The sequence below is a fragment of the Anopheles cruzii genome, chromosome 2 (assembly GCF_943734635.1).
Source record: "Anopheles cruzii chromosome 2, idAnoCruzAS_RS32_06, whole genome shotgun sequence".
NCBI lineage: Eukaryota > Metazoa > Arthropoda > Insecta > Diptera > Culicidae > Anopheles > Anopheles cruzii.
In genome coordinates, this window is record NC_069144.1 from 3,235,326 (window position 1) to 3,253,297 (window position 17,972).

General features: G+C 51.8%; 1 protein-coding gene across 1 annotated transcript; it reads right to left on the minus strand.

Moving 5' to 3' along the window:
* Nucleotides 1-84: 84 nt before the first annotated feature.
* LOC128269082 (fatty acyl-CoA reductase wat) lies at nucleotides 85-16,160 on the minus strand. The gene is made up of 10 exons (XM_053006434.1): nucleotides 16,053-16,160; nucleotides 14,664-14,962; nucleotides 9,350-9,465; nucleotides 9,149-9,271; nucleotides 8,771-9,042; nucleotides 8,531-8,640; nucleotides 1,718-1,916; nucleotides 1,380-1,631; nucleotides 979-1,236; nucleotides 85-880 (listed from the first exon to the last, which is right to left on the minus strand). The coding sequence occupies exons 2-10, from the start codon at nucleotides 14,836-14,838 to the stop codon at nucleotides 793-795; spliced, it is 1,593 nt and encodes a 530-aa protein (XP_052862394.1). The 5' UTR covers nucleotides 14,839-14,962; nucleotides 16,053-16,160; the 3' UTR covers nucleotides 85-792.
* Between the last annotated feature and the right edge of the window lie 1,812 nt (nucleotides 16,161-17,972).

Below are 17,972 nucleotides of genomic sequence, written 5' to 3' on the forward strand. Positions count from 1 at the left end.
ATTAATTTTCGATCGGTCCGAAACGTTCGACGAATGACAAGACGATCAGCGGGGGGTCAGATAGTATTTTAAATTATGTTTTTTTTCACGCATTTTATTGATCTTTCTTGTGGTGTTGCTGTCTCTCGCGTGTACATAGTTCCTTAAACGATATCACCGGTTCCGCCTGACGGTGCCCACGGGTCTGATATAATATGTTTTGCTTCCTACAAACAAATCTTAGCGTGTAACCATTGGCTTTGTTGAATTGCGCACTTCACCAGAATAGACCGAGTTCGAAAGCTTTTTAAAGCCACCCTCCCCATATGTGCGTTGTTACAATCTACTGTGCTGTATCGGAATTGCGAATCCCACTTTAAGTCCTCCAGTAAAGATAATAGCGCTGAAACCCTCTTTAGTTGCCTTCTATTGCACACACAATGCGTGATCGGTCCATGAAGTTGATGGATGGATGAGTTTATTTGGAGTGTGATCATGCTATTTGGCGCTATTTCAACGCCCGTATCTTCCCTTACTTTAACTTTGTCTCCGGAGCTTACTCTCTAGCCCCGTAGGCCATATCTGCTCCGCCGTAAACCGGCGTTTCCTCACCGCAAAGACGGGTCACGTACGTTTAAAGTAATATTTCTAAAGAAACAAACGAAAACAAATGATACACAAGATGATGCGCCGCATTCGATGCCGTGGTGAACAATACCGAAATCACACAAAACAAATTTTTCAAACGTGTTGAAATTCTTAAGGTGAAACAATTGCGCTTAAATAAAACTTGTTTTCGAACGCGTCAAGCATCTAGCTAAGCATACCCCAGACGGACACGACCAGCTTGTAGAGCAGCAGCAACACGACGACCTTCGTGGCCTGGTGAAGCCAGTACAGGCTACCGGAGTCGGCGAGAAAATAAGAACCCAAATCATTACTCACGAACAATGACTTCTTACTTGGTGGGGGGGGCGGCTAGTGCCCCCGCGATCTTACCGGTTCCAGCGTATGACGGCCTGCGGTACGGTCTCCATCGGATCGTTCAGCAGGTACCGCCGGATACCGCAGAAGTACTGCTCCAGGAAGTAGTCCCAGTTGATCTGGCGCATGTCGAAGAAGAACAGCTTCTTGTCCGCACTGGACAGCCGGCGCCAGAGCGCGTTCATGTTGTCCATCTTGAACTGCCATTCGCGCATCGAGAAGTACTCGATCACGTCCATGAAGCGGTGGATCTTCTTGTAGCTGCGAAGTAATCTGTGCCGCATCGGGACATCGGGGTGCCAAACCGGATAACGAGAGATTAATGATGATTGATCGCCACACCGCCGAGGCCTCCGCTTGCAAGCGCCGGGGTCATTTGTCACCACCGAAGCATCCCGAAAAGAAACGTAACGTACCTTGGCTTCCTGCCGATCAGTAGCGCAATGATGTCACCGATGACAGCCGGCGCGTAGTGTAGGAAGATGATGGACAGGTAGTGCAAGATGATGTTCGGGTTGCTGGAGTAGCACAGGTACCAGATCGCTTTCATCGTCGGGTACATCGAGCCAAATTTGATGGTGGTGTGCGTAAAGTCGCCCCACGTGATGCAGTTGTTGGGCTCGGTGCAAAAGTTGTAGATCGGGATCTCTGGGTCGGGCAGGATCTCCCTGTGGGGGGACATGGGACATGGAAACACCCGTGAACAACCTTGAGGCCTGAACACCTGGACGAGTTCGTCGTCGCGATAACGTACTTTCGGTTTCGCTCGCCAACGTCCCAGGCTGACGAGATGATCCCGTTGACGCACAGATCGACCGGCACCATGTTGGCCACCTTCGTTGGGTCGGCACGCAGCGTTCGCAGGACGCCGGTTCCGGCACCGGCAATCACTCCGGTCGGTCCGTAGAAGTTATCGATCCATCCGGGCACTGGTTCCTGGTAAGTTGCGATCACTAATGGGGGGAATATAATATTGAGTTGAATTTGAGTCGGAATTTCGTTTCAGGTCGTCACGTTCCCGACCATCAAACTTTCGCCTAATTTCGCTTTCACCCGGCGCATCGCTGGCAATATTTTTACCAATCGTTTGATCAGCGCCCTGGATACCTGGATAGATTGGGTTCCCCTGGAGGAGCTCGGACAATTAAAACCCGCCGCTTGGGCACTCGGTGCACGTGCCAGCCTAATGTGAATATATGCGCGTCACGTGCTCAGGACGCGTTATGCGTTCCCCGGGCGACTTTCCCCGGTGAGCACTCTGGTTGGCCACCGGCGACTGGTTGGCCCTGATCGTGTGTCAGCGATCCGTCGTATCCGTCGGGTCCGGCGTAAACTTGACATTTGGCCGATTGCTGGTCGCCTATGCATAAACTAACGCCCGTCCGCCCGACGATCGTCCATTGATCGGCTAGCGCTCGCGTGTAGCCGTATCTTCGAGACGGTCAAGGTTAGGCGTTTTGCGGAACATCATTCAGCCGCCGCCGCCGCCGCACAAGCCGCGAGCATCTTCGCGAACCAGTTTCTCGCTTGGCCGGCCTCCAGCGGGCGCCAAATTGGCAGGATGGTGATCGCGACGCGGGCGCGCGAATGGTGCTGGAAGCAAAACCAAAACAACCGCCGCCACACGGTGGGTGGATGGCCCAGTTCTTCAGCGCGCGCGCACTTCCAATTCTGGTGGCGCGCATGACTCCTGCAGCTGGTGCGCGCGACCGTGGACAGGGCGGCCCGTATCGATACATACCAATTAGCTTGCGGACGAAGTCGTCATCGCACGTCAATTGCGACATGGGCCGCCTGGTGGCGGGGTACGAGATGCGGCACCAGCGCATAACAGCACCTTTGGGTGCGACGCAGTGCCATTGTTGCTGTCGCCGCTCGGTTGGCCCTACGCGATTGGTTTCCATTGCCATTAGTAGTATGTATGGCGGGCTCTTTCTTGGGGCCGCGAGTGTCGCCGAGCTTTTCGGTTTGGTAACCGCGACCGGGGACATTCCTCAACAGACCCAAACACACACAGGTGCACCTTCTGCTGGCGCGGTCTATCTTCTGGCACCCATCGGTACCGTCACTTGACACACTAAGCGATGGCCAAGGGACCCTGGGCCTCGACGGTCGACTAGTTGCGGGCTAAGGTTGTGCAAAATGCGCCTCCACCGCGCGCGAGGTGGGAAGGTGACACCGGCGTTAATGAGTTGCCGTTTGCTGACAAGACACGTGACGTGACGCACCGGGCACCGGGGTGTGGTCCGATCATCTGGCCCGACGAAAAGTCCTTCGTGGCCCCTCGACGATCCCTTCGGGCAGCCCCTATTTATCGTGCTGTGCTTGGCGGACAACGGCCGGAACGATGTTTGCTTTTGCTTTCTTGCGCCTCGGTGTTAGTGACCGAGTACACCCAGTTCCCTCGGGCAGATCGGCATCGGGCCGAGATCGTGTGCGAAGGGAAGTGTCTCTTGACATCGTTAGGTTAGGTGCCGCCACGCTCCGCAGCTTTGCACGTCCCGAGAGGCTCTTTTTACACGTCGCTGGACGACAAATTTTGTTTTTTTTACTATAAATCTCGTTTTTGCCGAGGAATCCCAGAACTGGTTGGAGTTTTGTCACATTAATTGTAACTGCAAATGTTATTGTACGGTACGGTAGTATCGGTTCATGTCACCGCATTGTAATTATCCTTTAAGGTGCCTTCAGCAACCACAAAAACCGCGATTTGTCGTCAGCATATTCGACCTTTACTCGACCCCATGTTGGACACACAGAACCCTAACAAGACTCTTAAAGTGCTCGTGTATTCCTTTCGCTTTGAATGATGATCTCGAGCCCATTCCGACCACCGACAGCCTAATGATTGGGACAAGTCGAACAGGGCGAACAAACGGAGCACAGTTAAGAAAGAAATAGAGAAAAATAGTGTATGAGAGAAAGATGGCTAATAAAAGACCCCGAAAAAAAAGAACTTGCACGGTATGTAATCCATCTGCAGTGGTAATCAATCTCAAACGAGCAGTGATTGTCATTCAATTACGGCGGCCTCCGATGCCGGCTGGACCGCACGGACCGTCTTTAGGAAGAAAGCGTCCTCGCAGAGATCAGTCAGAGAAGAAGAAAAGAGAGGGGAAAACCCCACCGACAGATGAAGCAGATGGATTGTATAATCCCAAAGTGAGCATCGGCCAACCGCGCCAAGTGCGCGCGCGCAAATGATGTAAGGCGCGCGCACGAGGTTGCTCTGCGTGCTCTGCGCGGGGACGGTGCGATACCGACCGGTGCGTGTGCGCACTTGAAGCCTTGTGCCCCCTGGACCACCGACCGACCACATCAAGTTGTGTGTCCACATTATGAGAACGCGGCGCGGCGTGGTGTGATGTTGGGCAACGGTGGTTCAGGCCGGTGGTGGTCGCGCCACCTCGCGCAGTGTGTCCACTGCTGCGCCTGATGACCCAAAAGCTGGTCCAATTTAAAGCTGAACCCATTTTGCTTACTTCTGCGCCGAGACGTTCGCGTTCTACGACGCGGCTGAACCGAAAGCCAAACATTGGCCATCATTAAACAAAAACACACCACACCACACACAGGTCGGGTGGTGGTCGGTCCAAAGCGTTTCCAAATCCACCGCGGAAAACACCGCGAACTCACTGCGAAACCGCGCCATGTGTCGACCGGTGTTTGGCGGTGATTGCTGTTTGTTTGAAGGGTTGCCCATCCTTGGCCCCACCGGCCTTAGTTTACTGTTTGTGTGACGAATGGTTCAACATCAACGTGTACATTGTGGCTGTGGGTACCTTTGGCCACTTCCGTAAACAGGGCTTTTATAAGGCGAAAATAGAAACCGTCTTTTTATTGTTTCTTGAGTACAGCGGAAAGTGCCATTGTTCTACAACATGATCGCCAGCAGACGGTGTGGATTGCACGATGTTGTGCTCCACAGGCGTTCCGGATAAGCGCTTTCGCGTGACACCTAGCGTGTCGTGAGTAATAAAATGTCGGCCCATGTTGCCCCATTAACGGACTTATGAAGATCTCATTACGGTGCCGCCCATCAACACGACCTGAAAGTCACGTCCGGATTTGCATTCCGGTAGTTTCACTTCGGGGATGATCGGATCGGGACTGACGTTCCGCGCACCGTTCGTTGAAACTAGATCCTGATCGATTCCGTCAGCCTCCTTTCGGAAGACAGTGTGCTTGGTGCCCGATCCGCTCGATTAGCGATTTAATCGAGCGCGAACACGGCCGACCGCCGAGCGTCCGAGGCTCACAAGCTTGAGCAGCCCGAGGTGTTGACCGGGAGGTGTCAGATTGTAGCGCATGGCCCGTCGCGGTCGTCGGGTGTTTGAATTTTTAATAGACAGCCCCCCCGGTGAAGCCAACCGAACCGATACCAACCAATCATCGAACACCGAAATGCATTTGCGGTGCGTGTGTGTTTTTTGGACACCATTATTACGTGTTCCTTAATTGCTGTTCGTTAGGGCATCATAAATGAGGCGTTTAAATGATTGTTTGCTTCTCGCGGCCGTACCTATCACCGCCATACTACCGAATCGCCGTTTCTGTGAATGAAGGCACGGATTTGTGAATGAAAAACGGAGTGACGGTTTGGTTTAAAAAGGTCATAATTTATATGCTCTCGCGCTGGGCGCTACCCGGTACCGGTTCGGACTGCGGCCAACCGGTGTACCGGACCGTGGTTAAATATTCAAATGGCATTGCGAGCCGAGGGATCGTGATATGTTTTGACCGCGTTTCGCATCGGAACAAAGCTTTTTCTTAAACGTAATGTTTCCCACAAATCAATTGTTTCAAATGTGTTTGCAATTTGCAATCTAGCAAACCTTGCCAATGCGTGCTGTCAATTGGACACGGATAAAACCTACTCAAAAGCCATCCGATCTAGTAGTCATCATAGACAGAAGTAAGTTCTGTTTGATGGCTGAAGCAGTCGTGTCGGTTACAAGTGCTATCGAAAATCAGTTCTCAAAAGTGACTCACGGTAACACGGGCGAGAGAGGTATTTTGGACAGTCATTTGCATAAATATATTATGTGAATAATATATGCCCCGGCTTGTAGGTAAATTTGCATATTCTGCTTCGAACCGATCGCTTTAAAATCGCCACCGCGTGACCTCTGTCTGGATCGATTTATTCGAAAATCCCTGAAACACAACCAAGGCTACACCGCCACCGATTCGCCAACTTCCCCAGCGTTCTATCGATCGGCCCGCGACGGAGTGCGCCAATCTGGGCAATTATATAATTCACAATTCGGCAATTGGTACCCCCGAAGGTTTAGAGTCACATCGCCTCATAAGCTACATCTTGCAGCTTTTCTTTCCCTTTTTCTCGGTATTCGCAGAGGCTGTGGATGCAAAAGGTCGTGCCCGGTGCGCGCGGGACCGTGAAAGCTGACCGTCAACTTTGTGTTGTGTTTACGTTTGGTTTGGCATGCAATTTTTGGCGCTGATGGTGGTGATTATTGACCACACTGGCCCCGCGTCATGAGTCGTGTCGTCGGCCTTGATTACGACTACCGCCGCCGGTGCGCAAGTACCCAGAGACAGGAAGCTGATGGCACGTTGCCGAACAACAATAGTAGTAGCAGTAGTAGTAAAAAACACGTAAATCGAGCCACTCGAGTCGCCGCCCTGGAGGTCAGCCCCCCCACCACTAGGCAGAGGCTCCACGTAAAGAAGGCCAAATGTAATAATTTGGGCAAATGTGGCAGCTCTCCCTGAGTGGACCGCCACCACCAAACAGGCCGGGCCCGGTAGGAAATTATCGACACTTCACTAACGATGTTGCGAGCCCCATCCGTGCGCGCTGGCGGCGCTTTGCTTGCCTTGCCTTCCCCTAGTGTTCATTCTTGAACTAGGATTATTGTTACGATCTACACCGACCACCACACACCCCAGAGCCCTTGAGACGTGCTGTTGCATCACAGAGGGTATAGGCTCTGAAAGAGAGCGGAAAAAACACTCCTTCCGGGAAGTGCCTCCAACATCTCCGGGGTCTGGAGATTCATGGTCAATGGCACAGTAACTTTGGGGCCACAATGGGTCACTACACAGCGTACATGGTGTGTACGTGATCTAACGCACCCGCTGGGCGGTTGGTCTAATCCTAAGATAAGATCCACCGCCATAAGGCCCACGCCAGGTGGCCGCGAGATGCTGAAGACGGTGAATAACAATAAGCACCATTACGCGCCAAGGTGACGGAATTCGTCTCATTGCGCAGAACCATCACCGGCTCACGTGCCCGAGTTCGAGTTGGCGAAAGGAATATCACGTGTTATGGGCCGCCTTTTGAGTCGCTGGGGCCTATTGGCACTTCTAGACTATCCTTGCCTAGCCGCTACACGTTCACTTGAGTTCTCGCAGCAAAAGCAGCATCCGGCGAGATATTTCTGAATCATTTAGTAAACTGACGGTTGTGCGTCAGAAGATGGGATTTACGTACGCAGCGATAGGGATGTCATCAAGTAAGTGTCCGATTGGCGACAAAAGTGGCCACATCCGATTGACCAACGGACACACGCTAAATAAACTCAAACAATTCGCCTAAACTTCCTTCCTGGAACTGGGTGCTGCTTATCTAGGCACGTGGGGCTGGTCACTCGTTTGCTTAGCTTGATTATTCTTCCTCCTATCGCGGGTTCTATTCCGGGATTGGATAGTCTTAAAGCTGGTGTGACAATTCACGCCTCGTACAGCTCGTGGCTTGTGATTTTTAGCCGGTCGGATTTTTTACGCGGGCGTACGTCGCCTAAACAAACTTCTGTTCTAGTCTTCCGAAGGAGCCTTCTCAACAAATCCTTTTTCTTTTGAGGAGCAAACTGCCTTTGCCCTGTCTAGCTTTGACTGGATTGAACTCAGTTTCGACCGGATTAGGATTGCGACTTCATCCGTTGTCGCAAGAAGGATCGAAAGCCTACGACCCAAGTGTCCGAACCATGCGTCCGGCGTTTCGTAAACTTCACTCGCTCGCATTAACCCTGCAATCGATTAGAATCCTGCGGTGTGGTGGCCACATGCCCCATAACATGCAGCTCATTTGCGTATCCGTCGGTCGCTTTTGGGCGGGTGTCACACTCCCCGATGTGTCAATCTTTTTGCAACGCCGACAGGTTTTGAATTCAAATTGGCGAAGGACAACCTCGGGCAGCAGCGGACCACAGGGCACTTGAGCGCGTGAGTCAATAAACCGATCAACCGACGGAAGACGGCGTGATGTCGAAATGCGACACGCGATCAGTAAGCCTCCGTCAGGTACGGAGGTACGGAGCTGCAGCGCAATTAAACCTGGCCGCACGGGAGCTGTTTGATTAACAGAGGCGTGTCACAAATCGTGCACGTGTCCGCGCAAATGTCCATTACTTGGCGCACCCGATGACGTCAGTACACAATGGTTCCGGTGCTCCGTGGTAAGTAACGGCACCTTTTTAAAGTATTATTTTCATATTCTAGCTATTGAAGGCTTGTGACATTCTGTTATCCTTGGGTCACCTATGCGTAAGTCCTATTTTTACTACAAAATTGTCAATGCTAATCCACCGCGCGTACTTACCGATTCCCGGGCGAAACATTCCGACAGGCATTCCGCGGCTATTTTTACGGACCACGTCCTCCGCGATGGCCTTCGTGAAGGTGTACGTGTTGGGCCACTTGCCGAGCAGTCTGTGCAGCGTGCAGGCCGAGAAAGGGATTGACAGACATGAAGACATGAAGCGGGTGCGGACGAAGGTCCTCCCGCCACCCCCAAAACGGGGGCGCGGGATAGTGATCGGTCGCATCGAGGAGCACTTACACGGGGGTGATCTTTTCGATCATGCCCTCGGTGACGCAGTCGCTGAGGTGGATCATCTTCTCGGAGTCGAGCGGCGGGTCGTAGAACCGCTCGTCGACGACCGGCTGCGGGCACTGTGTGTACGCGGTCGAGACGTAGATCATCGACTTGAGGTTCTTCATCTCGTGGCACAGGTCCAGCACGTCCTGGCACGCCTTCACGTTGATCTGCATGGCCGTCTTCATTTTCTCATCGAATCGCACCGTGGCGGCAAGATGAAACACAATATTGACCTGTGATAAACGAGAGAGAGAACGAGAACGAAGCTCAGCAGAGCTTTTACGGGCTGGTAACGGGAGGGGTATGAGAGGCTTCCGGTGGTTCCGGGCGGTACATTACGTTTTCGGCCAAAACTTCCCGATCCGATGCGCTGATACCGAGGGCCGGTTGCATACAATCCCCGGCGACGGCGCGGATTTTGTGGTCGTATTTCGGACAGGCTTGCTTCATTTTGTCAAACATCTGAGCGAGAGGGAGAGAGAGCGATAATCGGTGAACTATCGTTCGGTGTTTTGGAGGTCTACCCGGGGCGCTACCTACAGCATCGTCGAAGATTTCTTCTACGCGTGAAAAGATGTCCTTGCCGCGCTTGCTCCGCACCAGCAGAAAGATGTTTTCGATCCCCGGGCAGCTGGTCAGCAGTTTGTAGATGAGAGCTGCCAAAACACGGTAAAGGAAGGATAACTTGAGTGAGGGACAAAGGACGACCAGATTTTATGGCGACTGGCGAATGGTGACGAAAAGCTGTCAAAACTGCTTATGTTAATCGTGATCGGAATATTTTGCTACCAACTACGAAACGCATAAGGATCAATGTTCCGAACAGCTTTCGGTTCCCTGGATTGTGCCCGTAACACTTCCAACTGAAGTGTTCCCCGGAAACGATCTTTGCCTCATTCTTTCATTAGCAGCTCCGAGCTAGTTGTTCGATGTCCGTTCGCTCACGTGAGAACCACCTGACTAAACATCGAATTCGCAGATAGTTCAACTCAAAGATCCGCCAAAAATTAGCTTCATTATGCGACTTTTCTATCGCGCTTTTCCATCTTCGTTCGGGGGTTTGCCCTTCGATGAGGGGCGCGGATCACTAAACCCCCCCACTGGCAGTCTTCATCGGGTCGGGTAGCTTCCTTTCTTCTCTGTTGCTAAGGGCAGCCCGCTGGACAATGAAGATTATGGGCAGCGATGAAAAACAGGTTTCCGGACCGGAGCGGACCGGGGCCACTCTGGCTGACTCGTCGGGCGGCGTCATGCTAAAAGCAGCCGATTTTTTTCTCTCTTTCCATAAAGACCATAAACCCACATCGATCGTTTAGAGAATGGTGGGATCTTTTTTGGGAAAACGTGGACGTCGCAAACATTAGATCACCCGGCAGGGCTGCTATCGCGTGACAATGTTTGACAACATTATGCTCTGCAGGGCTGGTGCGGTTGACCCTGAACTTGCTGCTACACCGTGGGGGGGGGCTTGAATTATTCATCCTCGGGCGCACAGATAAGCGAAAGCATTCTTGTTCTTGCAGGTGTTCTTTTCGGCCGCGCCCAGAGGTTAGTGTAACACGGCCGTCTCATCGAATCGGTCCGGCTGAATCAGGCAGCTTCAGGGGAAGGGTGTGTGCGTGTGAAAGGTTGCGGTCCTTTCAGCTCGTTTCTTTCTCGTTTTCTCCGAAAAAACGGCCACAACCCTCGGCTCATTTGAATAACTGGTTCTGCGCGTCTCCATTCGCATCCGTGGGGGCTAATGCAAATCCTTGGCATGTGTCATGGAATCTTTCGTCCATAATTCGGAATCTCAGCACCAAACGAACGGCGGGCGGGCGGGCGGTCGGTCAGCAGCCGGAACTAGGGGACGGCAGGAGAATCGGCAGCTTTTATGCGTTCCGCCAATCAGGTGGAATGGTGCCACGGTTCCACGTCCACGTGGTCCTCATCCCGGTGCTGGCGATCGGCTGATTGCTGATTCTCAGAAAGCCCAACCGCGTGTGATCCATAAAGAGCGATGATTTAGTGGACGCTGCCTAACGGAGCCGTGCCCGCGCGATCCCGGAGCGCGATCTTCCGAAGCGCGTGGAGCGCATATGTTAAACCAGGCTGTTAACCCCGGGAATGTTTTGTGGCCACACGCGCGTGTGCGCAAGCAGCTTCTAACCCGTACAGCTAACGGTTTTTTTTGACAAACGATGTTACACGAGTGTCAAAAAACATGCTCCGCAATCGTTTTAACTAAATGTCCTTTAATGTTGGGATATCCCCAAACTTTTTTTGTGGTGAACCTCTTGACCAATTCAACGGGAACAGGAACATAATTTGTTTACCTCCGGCTTTCTAGCTCAGTCATGCAGTCTCCTTAATTGCTGTATACTGCTTGAGTCGGGTTTTATTGCGTGCCTTGGCTTTTGCTCAGTAAATTAAGCTCTCAAGTGTAATCAGGGCCGTGGAAGAATCTCACCTTGAGGAACGAACGAACGAAGCACCACGCGGTTTGACGTGAGGTAGAACTTTTATAGATTTGTTTGTCCCTTCAGTAGATGTGTAGCTTTTATTGTTTCATTTGCTGACAACAACGACAGCACAACACAACAGCACAGCACAACAGCGCCGGCTTTCAGGTTGTGTAACTTTGCAATCAAGCCGGAGAATGGCGTAGAGGGGTTCTGTTAATTTATTTTGTATCGCCGCCCCGCCAAAGGTTCGTCGCTTAATTCTGCCGCATTGAAGTCTTTCGTTCCGGGGGCACAGGGCGTCCAGAAATGCAGTGACGAACGGCCTTTTTGGCGACCGATCACTCGATCCTCATTACGAACGTTGGGTGCGTGCGTGTGAGTATGAGTGCGGCCAGGTTTCTGGTTTGCTCCCAACGCGCCTCACCTTCTCGCAATTACAGACTGTCGCCAATCTTCCGCAGTACTTGCAGTTGCAGCATTGCAACAGCAGCAGTGTACCACCGACCGACCGACGGGACTGTAACTACGGGGTCCGCAAGTCATTATGTAACCCGACACCCCGAACGCTGCTGCTCCATGGGTTGTCCTCTGCGCGCGCCCGTCGCACCGGTCCTCTGCGGTGAAAGCTTTCGGTGCAACCTTTGCACGGTGCAACGGTGCAATTGAACAGCTGATCGTACGCTGAGCTGCGACACTTACCACAAGAGAGCCTTTTTTTGCGCAGCGTTCTTAAGTTGACAGCCCGGTCGGTTGCAACAAATTGTCGCAATTGTTGCAATTGGCCTAGGCCCAAGCCGGAGCCGATCAGTGCCAGAATGAAAGCGATCAGTGCCAGTAACCAGAAACGACGAAAACCGGGTCTAGTGGTGCAGGTCGATCACCGGTCGGTGGTTTGTGCACGCTTTTTGCATATGACATGCGTCCGGGGCGGGTGCTGGAGCCATTACGCACATTGCAACATTGCTCCGGCGCCTTCGGATCGACGATCTACGGTCGAGCTCGAAAAACAACAAAAAAGGCGGGCAAAAGAATAACGGTACACAATCAGCTGTGTTCTGGCTGGTGCCACGATGGCTGCCAGCACCGGCAGGAAATGTGGAAAGAATTATGCAAAAAACGCCGTCCGGCAGCAATAAGACAAGAACTCGCGACTCGCGAAACCACTTCACCGGCTCGATCGTCCCGGCTCGGGTTTTGCGAAATTCGAAGTCCACCCTTCTCCGGGTGGTCCGGGTCTTTGGGGGGCGGGTGTGTGCCGTTTGGTTTAGCGCGTCGTGTATTTGCATAAACCAGTCCTGCCCGTTGTGGTCCATTGTGGTCCGTTCTGGCACCGACGACAGGCACAGCTGGTTTTCGCAGAATCGTACGTTTGGGTTGCTTTCACCCGCGCGAGGTTCCAAAATCGAAGATGACTTTTCGAACGAAAGATGAGATTGATTGGTGGAGCGATAAAAAGAGATAAAATATCTTTGGGGAAGCCCATAAATTATTGCTTGTGAAAGCCATTTTGCAACACTCCGGAATGGGAAATTTAGTGAATCGACGTGAATTCGTGATCATTCCTTTGGCGAGGGCTTTCTCTACGGCTTTGGGTTTGAACGAAATGGCTAAAATATTCGAATTCTACGAGAGTCCCCTGACATCATCATTTTGCCATTCTTTTGTATGGTAAATTATGATGCGAGGTAGTGTTCACCAGCCACGGACGGTTTCGGTATTAAAATACATGAATTATACGATCATTTAGTGAACGCATTATTATGCTCCCAATTTTAACATAACACAGCACGATCCGTTTCTTTCGTTGGGGAGGGCTTCTGGGCATTGCACTTTGCACGGACAGGATCGTCCAGCGGTGAAAGGCACTGGCATAAACAAGAGCAGCAGCATATCGTCGCAAATCGTGGCAAAATCCGGCAATGTGATAGTTGTAGCCCACTTTCTGTAACGCCCGAACTGCACCAATTGAGTGCAGTCGTCGAATTTTCGGCTCGTTTGTCGGTCAAGGTGAAGATGGTGATGGCAGCAGGCGGACGTACAAAAGCCTACGCACCCCCCGGTCGGCGGCAACGTGCGGGGCGTGTGGCTTACGTAACCCCCGGGGTCCCCGAGGGGGTCCCCGATCGCCGCACACAGCAGTACGGTGACCATTTTTCACCATTATCGCAATTTCGCTACGTTTTGCGCCAAGATTTCCTACCTTTCGAATGTCCGTGCATCCGTGGGGCGGACATTTCTAGGCATTCGCTAGCTGGCTGGCTTTTAGTTGTGGATTTTATGAAAATAAGCCCAACTGATCGGGCTCTTTTCGGGCAGCCGATTGCGGAGAAAATCGCGATCGCGACGTAATGTTTCGTGAACACATGCGCCCAGCCGATCAAGAGGGACACAGCCCATGCCAGGGATTCAATGAAACGGAATAAAACCAACAGAGGGACAACACACACACACACGGGGCTAGTGAAATGTAAACAATTCACACATTCCCTTCCAACCGAGAGGCACGGTGAGAGAGCGCATAACCGGGGCGCGTCATCGAAGTGGCCGCGGTGCGAAAGAGAGATTATTTCAAGGTTGGCTGCAAACGAAGGCTCCACCCGGAGTCGTCTCCTTTCGTCGTCGTCCATCTGCGCCACAAGAGAGGCACAACACAGTGCACAGAACAACCACAAAATGGGGTAATTTTGGCGAAATTTTATCGCACAAACGACCACTTTTACGATCCCTCGTGGCGCGCCTGTAAACCCCGAGCTACGTAACCGTGTCCGTGGCGGCCACGATTGAAAAACCGTCCGTCGTGATCCGTCCAGTCAATGCCACGAAGACGGGGACGACGGGGTGGTGCATCAGATGGGCTCAGATAATGGACTTTTATTTGGCTTACGACTTCGCCACTAGACTTCGGCCCTGCGACTTCGAGGTCAATCCACGGCAAGGAAAGGGCCCTGCACTGCACTTTGTTTAATTATTATTCCGATTTTTTGTCTTCTTTTCAGGTGCATTAAGTGTTGCACCGATCTACGGCTCGGTGCACAAATGCAGCGACGTGAAGCATCCTTTTCTTGCAATCCTTCCGCTTGGCAGATTAAGATTGAGTGTGCTTCGAGGTTTGCGAGGGGAAAAAAATGCGTTGCAATATTTAATAGGCATTTTAATGTGTTGCCTTCGGTTTGGCTGCAACTTGGAACGGCTCACTAATGAGGTCAAGATGGTGTGTGTTTGAGGTCCGTTGGTATGTTTACCCATGCAATGAGCACGCCATTCACTACACTTCCTTTACCACTATTTTCCTGTGCGGCGATAAGTGATGGCAAATAGAGCGCATGATGCGCGATAAGTGACGCAAAAAAACGGTTCTATTTAAATACGATCATCCATCGCGATCGCAACACGGTGGCGACAATACTCACTCTTGCCAAGGAACCCGGTTCCACCGGTGATGAAGACACTGCACTTGTTGTAAAACTGCTGAACCTCGGTGAGCTTCTCGTCGAGCTTGACCGGTGTGATGGTCGGTGGGCTCTCCTGCTGGCCACCGGTTTGCTGGCCACCCAGCAGCTCGTCGTCGTAGATCGACACGGTCATGTTGTCCGAGGGACGGTCACTGTGAACGCCTGACGGTGGAGGTCTTTCGCTTTCGGTCGATCACGTTTTGCGCACCAAATGTGAATTTGATGCGACCCACAAACACACTCACTTACAATTGTAACTGTAAACAATGGAAGGAATTTGTGAGCATCCTATAAATTAAACCTATAAATAATGTTAACCTTAGCAACTACACTTAATAAAAATTAGCGAAAGTGTCAGCAGCGCACCGCTCACAGAAGTGTCATCTCTGTCCGTTCGAAGCGTCACGATGCTGTCCACACACTGCGCTGTTGTTGTTACAGCAGCACGATAGTGTGAGGGTAGTGTCGTCATTTCGACAAATCCATCCACAAAAGACCCGTTTGATCGGTCGGTCTCTGGGCGCGAAAAGGAACGGTCCGGACCGGAGTGACGGAATTAAAGCCCACCGGGCAGTCCGTCGATATTTGCACTTTTCTTTACATAACGTGACGTATTTTGCACACCGTAAGGCGTGCGTACGCGTTAAGTAATCTGTGTTCAGCACAAGAGATGCGCCGCTTCTCTTCTGGTGACATGGTGGAGTTGGAGCAAACAAAGGCCCCCCCTATCGGAAGGACGCGACGCTGAAGGATCATAAGCTAATGGGATGATTAATTGCAACTGCAACAATTTACACAGAGAGAGATACGGGTTCGAGAACACGGTTTTTGCACCACCGACCGAACGGCACACAGCACGCACAGACACACACGTTTTCTAATTACACTCCTTCCTTGTGCGCGGGCCGGAAGTGACCGATCGTTTGCGAGGGGTGCGTGTCTAAGGACGATTAAGCTACGGGCCGTTGTGCGTTATTGATCATTATGTCTATCTGGAGAGTGTCAAAGTGTGTTGGTTGGAAGGAATCACGCCACTCGCCAATCGTAGCTTAACTAAATTAATTTAAACACTTAGATAAAGTTTCAAAATCACAAAAATCCCCGGACACGTATATGAGGCACAGAGAACGATCACACGATCAGTATCTATTTTTATGCACAAGGTAATTGCATCACTCCAGTATGCTCTTCAACGATTTGATCTAGTCTCTCGGTACTTCGATACTAGGCCAGAACCTATTTAACTTCCGATCACGCACGGTACACAGGGCGATTTAGCGATGGCTAGCGTTCCGATGCACGTGTCCGGGGAGAACCGGAAGCGATGGTAGCGTGTGTGTTGTGCACCTTTTTAGCACGTCGACGTGCTGTGTAAGACACCGATGCGCTGTCCACGAACCTCGGCTGCAGACTGACACCGGAACACGCGGTACACCAGCACCTTAATACACGAGCTGCGCCTGGCTGTCACCTGCGCGCGCTGGCCGTCTGACTGACTGCGAACTGTCCGTGCGCTGCGACCGCTGTGGTCGACGGTCAATCAAAAACTGCTGATCGATAGCGCTGGGCAAGCGAGACCAACGCTGCCCCGTGCCGTTGCGCGCTGGTTCGTTTGTTTTTTGGGTGGCAGCGAGAGGTAGATGGCGGGCGGTCGGGCGGGTGGTCGGTCCTCGAGCCGGTCGGTCCACTGCTATATCGTCAGCTGTGGCCATTTCGCGCACAGCACGGCGATTGGCAAGAGCGAGAGCGAGAGGGATTTGGATATGCGAAGATAGGAAGAGGGAGAGCAAGAGAGAGAGTTTGAGGGAGAGACATTTTCGAAGAACTAAGAAAGTTGCTTGGAGAAGTTCAAAACCGACGAAACCGGGCGCACGGACCGGGCGTGCGAGGATCACATTAATCGAATTAATGTTCAATGCTTTTTTTATGTGTCACGAGTATAATTTGTGTTTTTGCTTTTAATCCGATCGATTATTTGTTTCCCGAATTCTATGTATCGCCGGATGAAAGCGAAATATTCATTTCACTATCGAAAGACTTGCGTGCCGTATCAGCGACGAACTCGCTAAGAGAGAAATAAATGATTTCTTTTATTTTACTAATAAGAATATGTCACTGCGTCTGTCTGCAGATGAGTGGAGGGATGAACATTTATTCTAACACCCTTATTCTGGCCAGAAGAACACCTCTTAAAATGGAAAGATGTTGGAAAGCACTTTTCAAAGGGATCTTCGTAGTCCTGGTAAGTCCGCGGCCAGGAACAAATCAGAGCGTGAAACGTGTGAAATGATCGTGGGCAAGTGAGAGCTTCTACCGTGTTACTCTTACTTTTATCACTCGTTCGCTCCGCGCGATCCTCCGGTTACTTTGATCTTTCTTTGCTCGTTCGTACTAAGTCCAGAGCGGCGCCCGCACAGTGCATTATGTAATTTTCGTGCAAATGCGCGAACTGGCAAAACATGATCGAGTGCCCTCTCGGCGCCTCCTGCCTTCACTCGGCGCCTGCGCCCGAGCATGCAGCGAGCGCAGCGAGAGGAGGAACGCCCCTAGTGTGAATTGCGTAGCCAGGAAAACTTGTTTTCTCATTATTTCCCACCGTGCGCCGTAAGGTGTGCGCTGGGAAATCCACTCAGAATCACGCGCCAGCGATCACTGATCGTTTCCGCTTCATATAGATTCTGGTAGGACCGTCGCCAGAAAAAGCGATCGTCGCACCTAGAGGGGCCTCGAGGGGCCACCGTGACACCGTGTGTGTGGCAAGTTGTCCCTGGACGCGCCGCCTACACACCGCTTTTAATTGTGGCTTCCTCTCGGCAGCTCGGCAGAATGTGCGTCGGCAGTAAATTGGAAAGTAAGGTCGTCAAAGTTGGGAAAACCACTGACCACTGACGACACTGGTGTCTCCGATCTGCGACAAAAAGGACGACTGCCAGAATGGCAGCAAGCAAGCGCTGAGCTGCGAGAATCGTTTGCGTACCGTCCTGAATTGCGATGGGATATGTTTGAGGTGATCAAATATTTTGGCACCGATTTGGCTCGCTTGCGCGTGCAGCGACACAATATTGAACCATTAAATACGTAGATTGGTTGGGGAAGTTTTGGGGTTCTCTAAGTTAGCTTACCGACGACGGTAAACATTACACAGCGGCGGCCATTAGTCGGTTCGTTCGTTCTTTGTTGACCCAGCCGGGGGCTCGAGCAGTATGATCTCATGATGGGTCGGATGGCAGGATTTGGTGTTCTGGTTCTTCCGAAGCGCAGCCAATG